Here is a 12,075-nt window from a genome sequence, read left to right on the forward strand (position 1 = left end):
CAGAAATATATTATTTACAAATAATAAATTCTAATCTAAATATTATATAAAATTCTATAATTCCTTCAAACATTTTAGATAATAAACCATAATCCCCCCCTATTCATTCCCCCACCCACCCCCCTTCCATCTCATAATCAATTCCCCCTCCCTGGATGAAAGTTGACAAAAATTAAGAAAAATAAAGAACTGGAGTGTAATTTAAACCACCTTAGCTTCAATGTAAATCATTGAGGATTAAACTTCTTGCTCTAGGTCAGTGGTTCCCAAACCTGTCCTGGGGGACCCCCAGCCAATCAGGATTTCCAGATATCCCTAATGAATATGCATGAGAGAAATTTGCATACCTGTCACTTCCATTATATGCAAATCTCTCTCATGCATATTCATTAGGGATATCTGGAAAACCTGACTGGCTGGGGATCCCCCAGGACAGGTTTGGGAACCACTGCTCTAGATGAAAGGTTTTGAATATACAAGAATATTAAATAGAATTGGTGGTGGTGAAGATGCCTGGTGAATGCCAGCTCTCGAGAAACACCCGTCAAGACACTGTTCTCTATCTTTCCTTGCTGAATACAGATCAGTAAGATAGGACTCCAGCCAAGCTGTGAGTTATGGCCCTGCTATGGTCAGTAGTGTCAAATGAAACATAGAAACATGATGCAGATAAAGGCCAAATGGCCCATTTGCAGCATCCACTATCTCCTCCTCTCCTTAAGAGATCCCACATGCCTGTCCCAGGCTTTCTTGAATTCAGACACAGTCTTTGTCTCCACCACCTCTACTGAGAGACTAGTCCACACATCTACCACCCTTCCTGGGTAGCACTGGCTCCAGCTTCTCATCCCAGTACAGGCTTTAGTCTTCCTCTGATACCTGAAGCACAGCAGGGCCCTTTGCACGAATATAATGAGTAATAGATCACTACAGGTCATTGACCTGGAGGGCCGCCGCGGGAGCGGACTGCTGGGCGTGATGGACCTATGGTCTGACTCAGCAGAGGCAATGCTTATGTTCTTAATTCAATGTACAGTACTCCCCTGCGAATCTTGAAAAACCGCGAATACGGTTTTTCGGGGGGGAGACTGGAGAGGGCAGCAAGAGAGGAAGGAGAGAGCAGCCGGAGTGCCGGTGAGTGAAGGCAATCACTCGCTGTATGCTCCGACTGCCTCTTCCTGCACTAAAGTCAGGCCTTACCAATCAGGAGCTGCGTGTCAAAGCCCGACTTTAGTGCAGGAAGATGCGGTCGGAGCATACAGCGAGTGATTTCCTTCACTCACCGGCGCTCTGGCTGCTCTCTCCTGCCTCTCCAGCTGTCTTCTCCTGGTCGGCGGTTCGTGGTCAGAAAATACCGCGAATGACCGGGACCGTGAACCACCGACCGCAAATGACCGGGAGAACACTGTATTGTGGACTGTGAGTTTTATATTTTTCCTAGAGGTCTTTCTCTGCTTTGTGGGTCCAGATCGCACTCTTCCTGCTGTGTCTGTGTCTATGAAATACGCTGGCTGAAAGCTCTGTTTTCTCCCCACAGACCTTATTTAATCCAAACAAAACTGTGGTAAAGATGTTCCTGGTGACGTACGACTTCAAGGACATGCCCACGAACCATGTGACCTTTCTGCGCCACCGCATCTTTCTTGTTCCTGTAGAGGAGGAGGGAGAGAGGGAAACACAGAGCAGCAGCGCCAGCACAGAGAGAGAAGGCGAGAGGGAGCGGGGCAAGAAGATTCTCTGCTACCTGATGCACCTGAGGTACAGTAATGCTCAGAAGGGCCTGGGCCTATGAAGTGTGCTGAAGCCTTCGGATGCACTTTCTGCCACAGTGTAGCGAACGTAACATGCTCTCGTCTGCAAAGACTTTCTCCCCCCATAAATTAGAAACTGGGATGCTGGCTTCTTTCCATTAATGGTGTGAAGGAGTGGCTTAGTGGTTAGAATTGCTGCCTCAGCAGCCTTAGGTTGTGAGTTTGATCCCAGCCTGCTCCTTGTGACCCTGGGCCAAGTCACTTAATCCTTCCATTGCCTGTCAGGACGGAGAGGGAAAATACTTAAGAGTGTGTGGCGCAGGGGTTAGAGCTACAGCCTCGGCACCCTGAGGTTGTGGGTTCAAATCCCTCGCTGCTTCTTGTGACCCTGGCCAAGTCGCTTAATCCCCTCATTGCCCCAGGTACACTAGATAGAGTTTGAGCCCACTGGGGCAGATAGGAAAATATGATAAAGTACCTGAATGTAAACCACTTACGATATAAGTGGTATAAAAATTAAATAAGCATCTGATTACAATTCGATGTATTGTAAACTGCTTTGGGTGAATCTCTTCATGAAAACGGCGCTTAATAAATCCCGTTAAATCAGAGTACCGCAAACTGTGTGCTACGGCACACTAGTGTGTCGCAGCAAGATTCCGGGTGTGCCAAGAGACGCCAATGAAGAGGAGAGGCACCGGCCGACAGAATAAGTCTCTCGTACTGAGAGGCACCGGCCGACAGAATAAGTCTCTCGTACTGAGAGGCACCTCCTGTAGGCAGTCGGTCGGCACCAGTGTCTCTCCTAACCCCTCCACCCCACTGGCGTACCAGTTTCAAGTTAAGCAAGCTCACATCGATGTCCGTGCATGCCCGGAGGCCCTCCAGCTGCGGCCCCGAGCTTAGTGCAAATAAATAATCAGTGGCCTAATGCGTCTGCGGGCACTGTTGGCACCGGACATTAGCAGCTGTTTCCCCTAGTGGTGTCATTTGCCTTTGACCGGAGACGTCGAGCTGTTGGCACACAAGGGCTTATGCCGCCAGTTCCATCACCAGGCACTTTCACTCTTCTCCGTGCTCCCCTGGCGCAATCAGTGGGGCCTGTGATGTCATCAATCCTGCTTAAAGCTCATTTGTTGATTGTGGTCACATGATGCTGTCTGATGGATGACAGCGGTCAGCCTTTCTGGGGATTGAATTTCGAGGCAGTGGCGCTACCAGCTGTAGTGCCCACCTGACTTGACGCAAAAACTGCATGCGTGATGTGTGTGTTGCACGGTACACCGACAAATCAGCACACGACAATTGCGGTCAGGGACAAGTGCACGCATGACAATTGTGGCCTGTCAATTTCACCCCGTGAATGAATCTGTCATAAGTGGATATCTGGAAGGCCCTGATTTGCTCACACTCCTTAGGCCCCGTCCCTTGGGAGGGGCTTGAGGAGTCTGAGCAAATCAGGGTCTTCCAGATATTCACTTAGAACATAGAAACATAGAAACATAGAAAAAGACGGCAGAAAAGGGCTATAGCCCACCAAGTCTGCCCACTCCAAATACCCGCCCTCTGATTTCACTCCCCCAGGAATCCCCTGTGAATATCCCACCTTCTCTTAAAGTCCGACACGCTGTTGGCCTCAATCACCTGCAGTGGGAGTTTGTTCCAATGATCCACCACTCTTTCAGTGAAGAAGTATTTTCTGGAGTCGCTATGGAACTTCCCTCCCCTGATTTTTAGCGGATGCCCCCTGGTGGTCGAGGGTCCCATGAGGTAGAAGATATCTTCTTCCAACTCGATACGGCCCGTGATGTACTTAAACGTTTCAATCATATCACCCCTCTCTCTTCGTTCCTCAAGTGAGTACAGCCTCAGTTTATTCAGTCTTTCTTCATACGTGAGATCCTTGAGCACCCAGACCATCTTTGTGGCCATTCGCTGAACCGACTCGATTCTCTGAACATCCTTCCGGTAGTGAGGTCTCCAGAATTGAACGCAGTACTCCAAGTGAGGCCTCACCATGGTCCTGTATAGCGGCATCATAACTTATGTAAAGGGTTCCCATAATCATGATGTAAACCTTATCCTAACACTAGATAGCAAGTGAATCTTTTAAGTGTGGTGGGGGGGAGGGTCCCCCCTCAAAAAAGAGGGTTACTTTGTAACCCTCAAAAAGACATAGTATCCACCGTCAGGGCGCATTTGACAGGTCACCTCCCATTTAGTGCGCGCATTTATCTTGCGTGCAATTGTTGGGACGCATTTGTCGGGGCGGTATTGTTGTCAGCGCGTTTGTGCCTATAATCTATCCATAAATGGTTAACTTATTTCCGTTGCCATAAGGGCATATATGAGGGCTATGAAACGAATAAAGCAGGGGTGGGCGAGCCCTTGAGGGCCACAATCTAATTTGATTTTCAAGATTTCCACAATGAATATGCATGAGATTGATTTGCATATACTGCTTGCATCGTATGAAAATAGATATGTGGAAATCTTAAGAAACCTGACTGGGTTGTGGCCCTCGGACAAAGGTGGCCCATCTCGGGGTTAAAGGGTTACTGGATGAGTCCATGTCATAAGGGACAGTCTGAGCCATTACTGGTTTTGCCCCTCTTGCATTTATGGACTTGTCATCCTGAGCTTAATGAAACTCACACTACAAGTCCCAGCAGGCTCTGAGGCAGAAACATAGTAAGGCAGATAAGGATCTTTTGGCCTGTTTCTCCTTGCACAACACTGACACCCTCCAGTAAGAGGTGACCCATCACACACTGGACCTTAGACACTGGCCTGGTGTGAGTTCGTATCACTGTCTCTTGCTTTTAAACATTTTTATGAGGCCACCTGGGTGAGTTTGTTTCCCAAATACTTGAGCTGCTGTCTCCCTTTTTCAGAACTGGTCAGTTATCTAAGAAGCGCTCTGTTTAGGACAGGGATCTTGATGTCCCTCCTTGAGGGCCAGTAAGTGGTCCAATTGGGTTTTCAGGATTTTCCCAATAAATGTGCATTGAAAGCAGTGCATGCACATAGATCTCATGCATATTCATTGGGGAAATCCTGAAAACCCGACTGGATTGCGGCCCTCAAGGAGGGACTTTGAGATCCCTGGTTTAGGACATCCAGGACTTCTCCACTCTTAGCCACTGCCATAGCAGGCAGGCTCCTCTTCACATCCACCAGCTGAATGCCATTCTGCAAGTAGGAGGACCCTTGTGAGGTCTGTTTATTGTTCTTGAGCGTACCTTAGGCTGTCATGCACCAACAAATTCCACAAATACTTTAATGTCGGGCTCTTGTAGGTCGAGTTTGATTTTGTTGATATAGGATAGATGAGGAATGGGACGATTTATCGTGGCTGCAATGAAACATCCTCTCCGTGACAGCCACGATGAATCGCAATGAATTTATGCCTCTCCTTCTCCCCCCTGCTGGTGTCTCTTGAAAAGTTTGCCAACTTAAGCAACATCTTCCACCCCTTGCTCAGCCAGCCTTGGCTCCCTTCTGACACCACTTTCTAGTCACTGGACCAGGACGTGATGTCAGAGGGGAGCTGAGGCTAGTGCGAGCAGGAGGAGGAAGATACGTCTTGCATTGGCAAACTTTTCAAGAGGTTTGTGGGGTGGAGGTGCTCATATCATGGGGATGGGTGGAGGATATAGCCCCCAAGTGGTGGAAGATGTGGCTTGCGCTGACAAACTTCTTAAAAGGTATGCGGGATGCAGGCACTCTTACTCTGGTAGGGTTTATGGGTGCTCCAATCATAGCCCCCCCACAAGAGGTCAGATGCTGCTGATTCAGCCATAAAATGGTCACAATGAATCATCCTAGGCCTGGATAAACTTCATCTTTTTTTAGTTTGCAGCTTGTCTTGGCTGACGTGGCGTCAGCTGCTCCCTTTTCTGGCTTTTTATTGAACAGGGTGGAATAATTTCTTGTGTACCTCTTCTCTACAGGTTCCAGAGGTCAAAGTCTGAGAAGATTTACCTCCACAAGGACATCCGCCTGCTCTTCTCTCGCAAATCGGTCGAAGTAGACACGGGCATCCCCTACGAACTCAAATCTTTCACCGAGATGCCACGTAATCCCAAGTACTCCCCCCAACTCTGAGTGCTGCCTAGCTATGTGGACCCTTTACAGGGTTGTAGGAAAGACTGAGACTCTTTAAAAAAAAGAAAGAAAGAAAGAGAACTAAACACACAACCAAAAATTTAAAAAAAAAAAAGAAAAAAAATATACAGCCTGGCTCAAGATGGAAGTATCAAGAGAGCAGCATCAAGGCCCCCTCATCCCCTCATCTGCTGGTTGTATTCATTATTTATTTCCCATCACCCTGCAGGTGCTCTGACTCCTGTAATTTCAGCTGCTGGGGGGGATGGGGTTTGGGAGGGGGGCAGTGTATTCAGGCTGGTCCTTACCTCTCTGTGGCTCACCTGTTTCACTCTGTTCTTCCTCTGGTGATAAAAGGCAGTCTGTAAACACGGTGTCTGTGTGTGTCTTGAGTGTCTCCTGAATTCAGAAAATGACAGATAAGGAGGGTTAGACCACATGGACCTTACCTGTTGCCATTTTCTGTGTGTCTCTGCACAAATCACACCTGTCTGATTTTAAGTAGAAAGGCTACTAATGATTCACTCATGTTTTGTGTCGCTGTCGTTAAACGTTTTAAAATCCCAGGTGGGTCATAGAGCAGTTCACAGCTGCGCGCAATGGACTAAACTTCAGATCTATGCAGCTGCCTCACAGCTGGAAACGAGCCCTGCCAGGCTGCCTTCCGTGCAAGGGGCTATGTAAACGTGGGGGCAGCAGAGATGCCCTATCTGGATCCAAACAGAACATGTGGAGGGTATCGCTATAAACTGTTTGGCATGTAGTGGGCACCTGCCTTCCTATCTAGAATACCAGCGTTGCAAGAAACATAAGAATAGTCATACTGGGTCAGACCAGTGGTTCATCTCGCCCAGTCTCGTTTCTAACAGTAGCCAATACAGGTCAAAGTACCTGGCAAAACTCCAAATAGTAGCTACATTCCAGAATCCCCAAAGCTGAGATTGTGATGTCATAATGCCTCATTCCACCAGTGCTTAAGAGCCAACCTCATCAGTGATGTCACAATGGCTTAATTGTCCTATACTTGGCTCACATAAAAACATAATAGCCATACTGGATCAGACCAGTGGTCCATCTAGCCCAGTCTCCTGTTTCCAACAATGGTCACTAGTACCTGGCAGAAACCTAAATAGTTGCAACATTCCATGCTAAATCCAGGGCAAGTGGTGGCTTCCCCTATGTCTGTCTCAACAGGGAAATGGAGCAGGTGTAACTGTGCATGGCAGACTGCAAAAAAATGAACATAAATGATAAAAGTCTAATTTATGTGTGTAACTATCTGCCCTGTTCGTCTTCATAACTATGTGCCGTTTTATAGAAAGCATATTACGAGAAAGTTGGCACTTGGCGTAGCAAGGGTGGTGCAGGGAGTGGTTGTGGAACAGCAGCCCATGGATGCGTAGCTGTCATCTTTGCTGACCCCCTGCCCTCCTCATGTCGATTTCCTGTTCCAGGCCGGGCATCTGGCATAGCTGGAGGCCACAGATGGCGGACCGTGGCCCCTTGACCGTTCCTCCTCCGCCCTAGGTAGCCAGCAAGCTAGATGCACCACGGACCCTGAATAACCATACGTGACCCTGGCCAGAAATTGTAACTATAAAATATTGGTCTAAGACTATGAAAGTTATTTGGGAGAGTTTCCTTTGATATTGTAGCACTTGGGGACCACATTCTTGGGAGACGACCGGCCTCCTGAGTTCAGTTTAGCACGCCCCCTGTATTTTTAATCACAGCCTCAAGGTAGAAGAAACATAGAAGATGACGGCAGATAAGGGCCATAGCCCATCAGGTCTGCCCACTCTACTGACCCACCCCCAAGTCTACTATCCTAGGGATCCCACTCCTGGTGACAGGTTCCCTTGGCTTAACCCTCTAAGGGATCCCACATGGGCATCCCATTTGCTCTTAAATTCTTGCACGCTGTTTGCCTCAATCACCTGCACCGGGAGCTCGTTCCAAGGATCAACCACTCTCTCAGTGAAGAAATATTTCCTGGTGTCGCCATGAAATTTCCCGCCCCTGAGTTTGAGCGTAGGAAGTATTATTGCACAAGTTCAGTTAAAGTCATTGATTTTAAACCGTTCCCCTATAATTCTCATGCAATTAGCACCGAAAGTATGTCTGAAAGCTTGACAAATGCTCTTAACCCTGCTAGCTGCAAATCTCCCACCTCCTAGTTGAGTAACCAGTAACTGGCAGCAATGTCCAGTCTCAGCTTTCACCCAATTGGGTTTTCAGGATTTCCACAATGAATAACTATGAGGTCTATTTGCATACAATGGAGGCAGTACATGCAAATAGATCTCATGTATATTCAGAGGGGAAGCTGAAAACCCGACTGGGTTACAGCTCCCCAAAGACCAAGGTTGGACACCCTCGTTATGGCCCATCTTGTTGTAAGGTTTTGGAAGGGGTTGTTGCAGTAGACAACCCCTAAAAGATAAGGTAACGGCCCTACAATCTGCCAGAGGTCCTCGGTTCAATGCCTTCCTAGGAGGTTCAGCAGAAAGTGAAATTAATGGCAATGACAGCCAAGAGTGGTTGCAGAAAGAATATATTGTGCAGAAATAGGCTTAATACAAAGATACATAAAGAAAAGGATCTAGGTGTGGTTGTAGATAATACGATGAAACCTTCCACTCAATGTGCGGCGGTGGCCAAAAAAGCAAACAAGATGCTGGGAATTATTCAAAAAGGGATGGTTAACAAAACTAAAATGTTATAATACCCCTGTATCGCTCTTTGGTGTGACCTCATTTGGAGTATTGCATTCAATTCTGGTTTCCTTGTCTCAAGAAAGATATAGTGGCGCTAGAAAAGGTTCAAAGAAGAGCAACCAAGATGGTAAAGGGGATGGAACTCCTCTCGTATTAGGAAAGACTAAAATGGTTAAGGCTCTTCAGCTTGGAAAAGAGAAGGCTGAGGAGAGATATGATTGAAGTCTACAAAATCCTGAGTGGAGTAGATTCGGTACAAGTGGATCGATTTTTCACTCTGTCAAAAATTACAAAGACTAGGGGACACTCAATGAAGTTACAGGGAAATACTTTTAAAACCAATAGGAGGAAATTTTTTTCACTCAGAGAAAAGTTATGCTCTGGAACGCGTTTGCCAGAGGTTGTGGTAAGAGGGATAGCGTAGCTGGTTTTAAAAAAGGTTTGGACAAGTTCCTGGAGGAAAAGTCCATAGACTGTTATTGAGAAAGACATGGGGGAAGCCACTGCTTGCCCTGGATCGGTAGCATGGAATGTTGCTACTCTTTGGGGTTCCGGAATCTTTTGTTACTCTTTGGGATTCTGGAATCTTGCTATTCTTTAGGATTCTGAATGGAATGTTGCTACTCTTTGGGTTTTGGCAAGATACTAGTGACCTGAATTGGCCACCATGAGAACGTGCTACTGGGCTTGATGGACCATTGGTCTGACCCAGTAAGGTTATTCTTATGTTCTTATGTTACTAAAGTACAGAAAGAGATAGAAATAGGCTTTACAAATAAACTAAAACTTAGTTTTATAGACTGGGTCTTCAACCAAAAGGTGCTTGACTTGTTTAACAATAAAGTGAACATAATACATAAATATAAAAGAGAATATAAACTAAAATGATTTAGTTTTCAAAGTGTTTAGAAAACATGAAAGTTTTCAGAGCTTTCCAGAATACAATGAAGGGGCCTAAACTTCTCAGTGTAAGCGGTAACTCATTCCAGAGCTCAGTTAGTTTGAAAGCGAGAGTAACTGAATCTCTTGAAAGTTCTGTTTTAATGCCTAAGGGAAGGAAATGTAAGTTTTAATTTTTGAAACCTTCTAGCAAGATGAGATCTATGCACATTATAGTCAAAAGGGACCAAAGTGATAAAGATGCCGAATAGGATCTTAAATGCAATGCAAACGCACTTGAATTGGATTCTGAGGTACACTGGAAGCCAATGTAATTCCTTAAGCAATGGGGTTACGTGGTCAAATTTAGCCTTACCAAAAATAAGCTTAGCAGCGGTATTCTGTATCAACTGAAGCCTCTGCAAACTGACCTTTTGAAAGCTCCAGATACATTGAGTTACAATAATCCAACCTTGACAAAATAATTGACTGAACCAATACAGAGAAGTGTTGCTGATGAAAGAGCGCTCTCGCTCTTCTCAGGATACAGAAGCTTAAGAAATACTTTTTAACAAGAGAATTTAGTTGATCCTTAAATGTGAGAGATGAATCATTGGCAATACCCAATATTAGAGGAAAACTCAATTTTCAGGGTAGATTTAGAGACTGCTTCTGTGTGAGAGAGAGAAAGTAGAGTTTACCTGCATGGATGTGTGTCTCTTAGGTCTGAATGATGGGTGTACAGGTGTGAATAGGCAGAAAGAGAGAATTCAGCAAGGGAGGAGAAAGCCAGAGGGTCCAGAAAGAAAGAGAGAGGAGGTTTTATAGATTGGAATCTTATTCTACAAAATAGAATCTATTGTGGTTAAGAACCCATATCTTTCTGTAAACTGTTTGAAACAATGGTAAATAAGGTGCATGGGGCATGAGAGTCTGGTAAAGAAAAGAGAAAGAAACTGTCCCTTAAAGACTGGAGTTAGAAGTTAGAGAATAAAACCAAAAACTGTGAATACAGATGTGCTGGAGATAATTTATTAAACACTGACATATAAAACCATGAAAATTCAATAAAAAAAAGTACAATGCTAAAAAATATAGTGATAAAAATCCACCCGGGCCCTACACGGTCTGTGTTTCGGTGAACACGCCTTCCTCAGGGGTCCAATGGTTTGCAAACTCACATATAAAGAATTGGACTGAAAACAGTCTATTGTCTTTAAACCTGTGAGCAAAGAACACCCCAGACAAGCTGAAGTAGCAAAAAAATGCTAAGGTCTCCCCATTTTTCTTTGTGGTAGAAGTTAGAGAATGACATGGGGCCAAATTTTTCCCCATCCCCGTGGGACCTCAATTTCCTCGTCCCTTCTCTCCGAGTTGTCGCTGTCCCTGTCTCATTCCTGTAAGCTCTGCCTTAACAACTATTACTACTACTTGTCACTTATATTGCGCTGAAAGGTGTACGCAGCGCTGTACATTTTGACCACACAAGCCTCGAACACTTATGATTTTAAAGCGTTTGAGGCTTATGCAGATGAGGATGGAGTTTGCAGGAATGAAGCAGGGATAGCATAAGAACTCAACAGCACGGGAAAATGAGTTCTTGCGGGGACGGGGAAAAATTTGTCCCCGTGTCATTCTCTATTACCAGTATCTCTCTGTGACAATGGCTCTTGATGGACCATAATTCTCTATGCCAGAACATGCACCTGCAACCATTGTCTATCTTAAGTCCCGGACCTTAGCCCTCTTAGAACATCTGTTGAACCTCAGGGCTGTGCCAAGGTCTTTTGTTACTCTTAAGCACTGATAATTTAGCCAGCCTGAGGCCTATCTACAGTGATCAGCTATGATTGATATAATCTCCCATAGGCCTTTGCTGTCATTGGTTAGGCCAACAGAAAATGCTGACAGAGCTGGGCTGACACTTGCCTACATGTCTCTGTGATAGCTGGCTTCCTCTTCTTTGCACTTCCCCAGGCATATCAGAAATCTGTCTGTTGGTAACTACATCCCTGTAACAACAGTGAAAATCGGCGTGAAAGCTCAGTTATAATTTTCAGGTGTTCTGGCCAACGTTGTACTGACACAATTCAGATAATGCAAGCCCGAATGCATTTTCAGAAGCTCATACTGGATAGTTCAATTTTTATTTTAAATTTGAGCAGAAAGTTAAATGTGGACAAAAACCTGGTTTCCAACTGGATCCTGGGGAAAAGAACGAAACATCTTAACAGTAAAACAGTTTGTTATAATTATTACAGAAATTGCTTCTTAATACTGTTTGAGTTGGTATTCATTTCCTTTTTCTATGGTGTCTCAGTCCATTGCTGTATCTAGAGGGCTACCCCTACCCTCTTCTATAAGCCTTCTATCTTCTTTTTTAAAAAATTCTTTATTTAATAATTTTAATACAATAATCTCAATACAATTCAGCCCGAACTCAAACTCCTAGGAGTAACGATAGACAGATCTTGCACAATGCAGTCCCAAATCAATAAAACATCCCAGAAAGCTTTTTTAATTATGAGAAATCTACGTAAAATAAGAAAATTCTTCGACCCAGCACAATTCAGGCTAATTGTCCAATCCCTAGTCTTAGGTCTACAGGACTATTGCAATTC

At 45.2% G+C, this 12,075-nt stretch overlaps 1 protein-coding gene across 4 annotated transcripts in view; it reads left to right on the plus strand.

Moving 5' to 3' along the window:
- FAM214B (family with sequence similarity 214 member B) overlaps positions 1 to 6,007 on the plus strand; it is a 202,078-nt gene extending 196,071 nt beyond the window's left edge. For all 4 annotated transcript variants that reach the window (XM_033936182.1, XM_033936210.1, XM_033936193.1 and 1 more), the window contains exons 9-10: positions 1,538 to 1,758; positions 5,705 to 6,007. In XM_033936182.1, coding sequence (XP_033792073.1) covers positions 1,538 to 1,758; positions 5,705 to 5,858 — 375 coding nt within the window. In that variant the 3' untranslated portion in view covers positions 5,859 to 6,007. The remainder of the gene's footprint in view (positions 1 to 1,537; positions 1,759 to 5,704) is intronic.
- Positions 6,008 to 12,075: the final 6,068 nt, after the last annotated feature.

This window comes from Geotrypetes seraphini, chromosome 1 (genome assembly GCF_902459505.1).
Source record: "Geotrypetes seraphini chromosome 1, aGeoSer1.1, whole genome shotgun sequence".
Classification (NCBI taxonomy): Eukaryota; Metazoa; Chordata; class Amphibia; order Gymnophiona; family Dermophiidae; genus Geotrypetes; species Geotrypetes seraphini.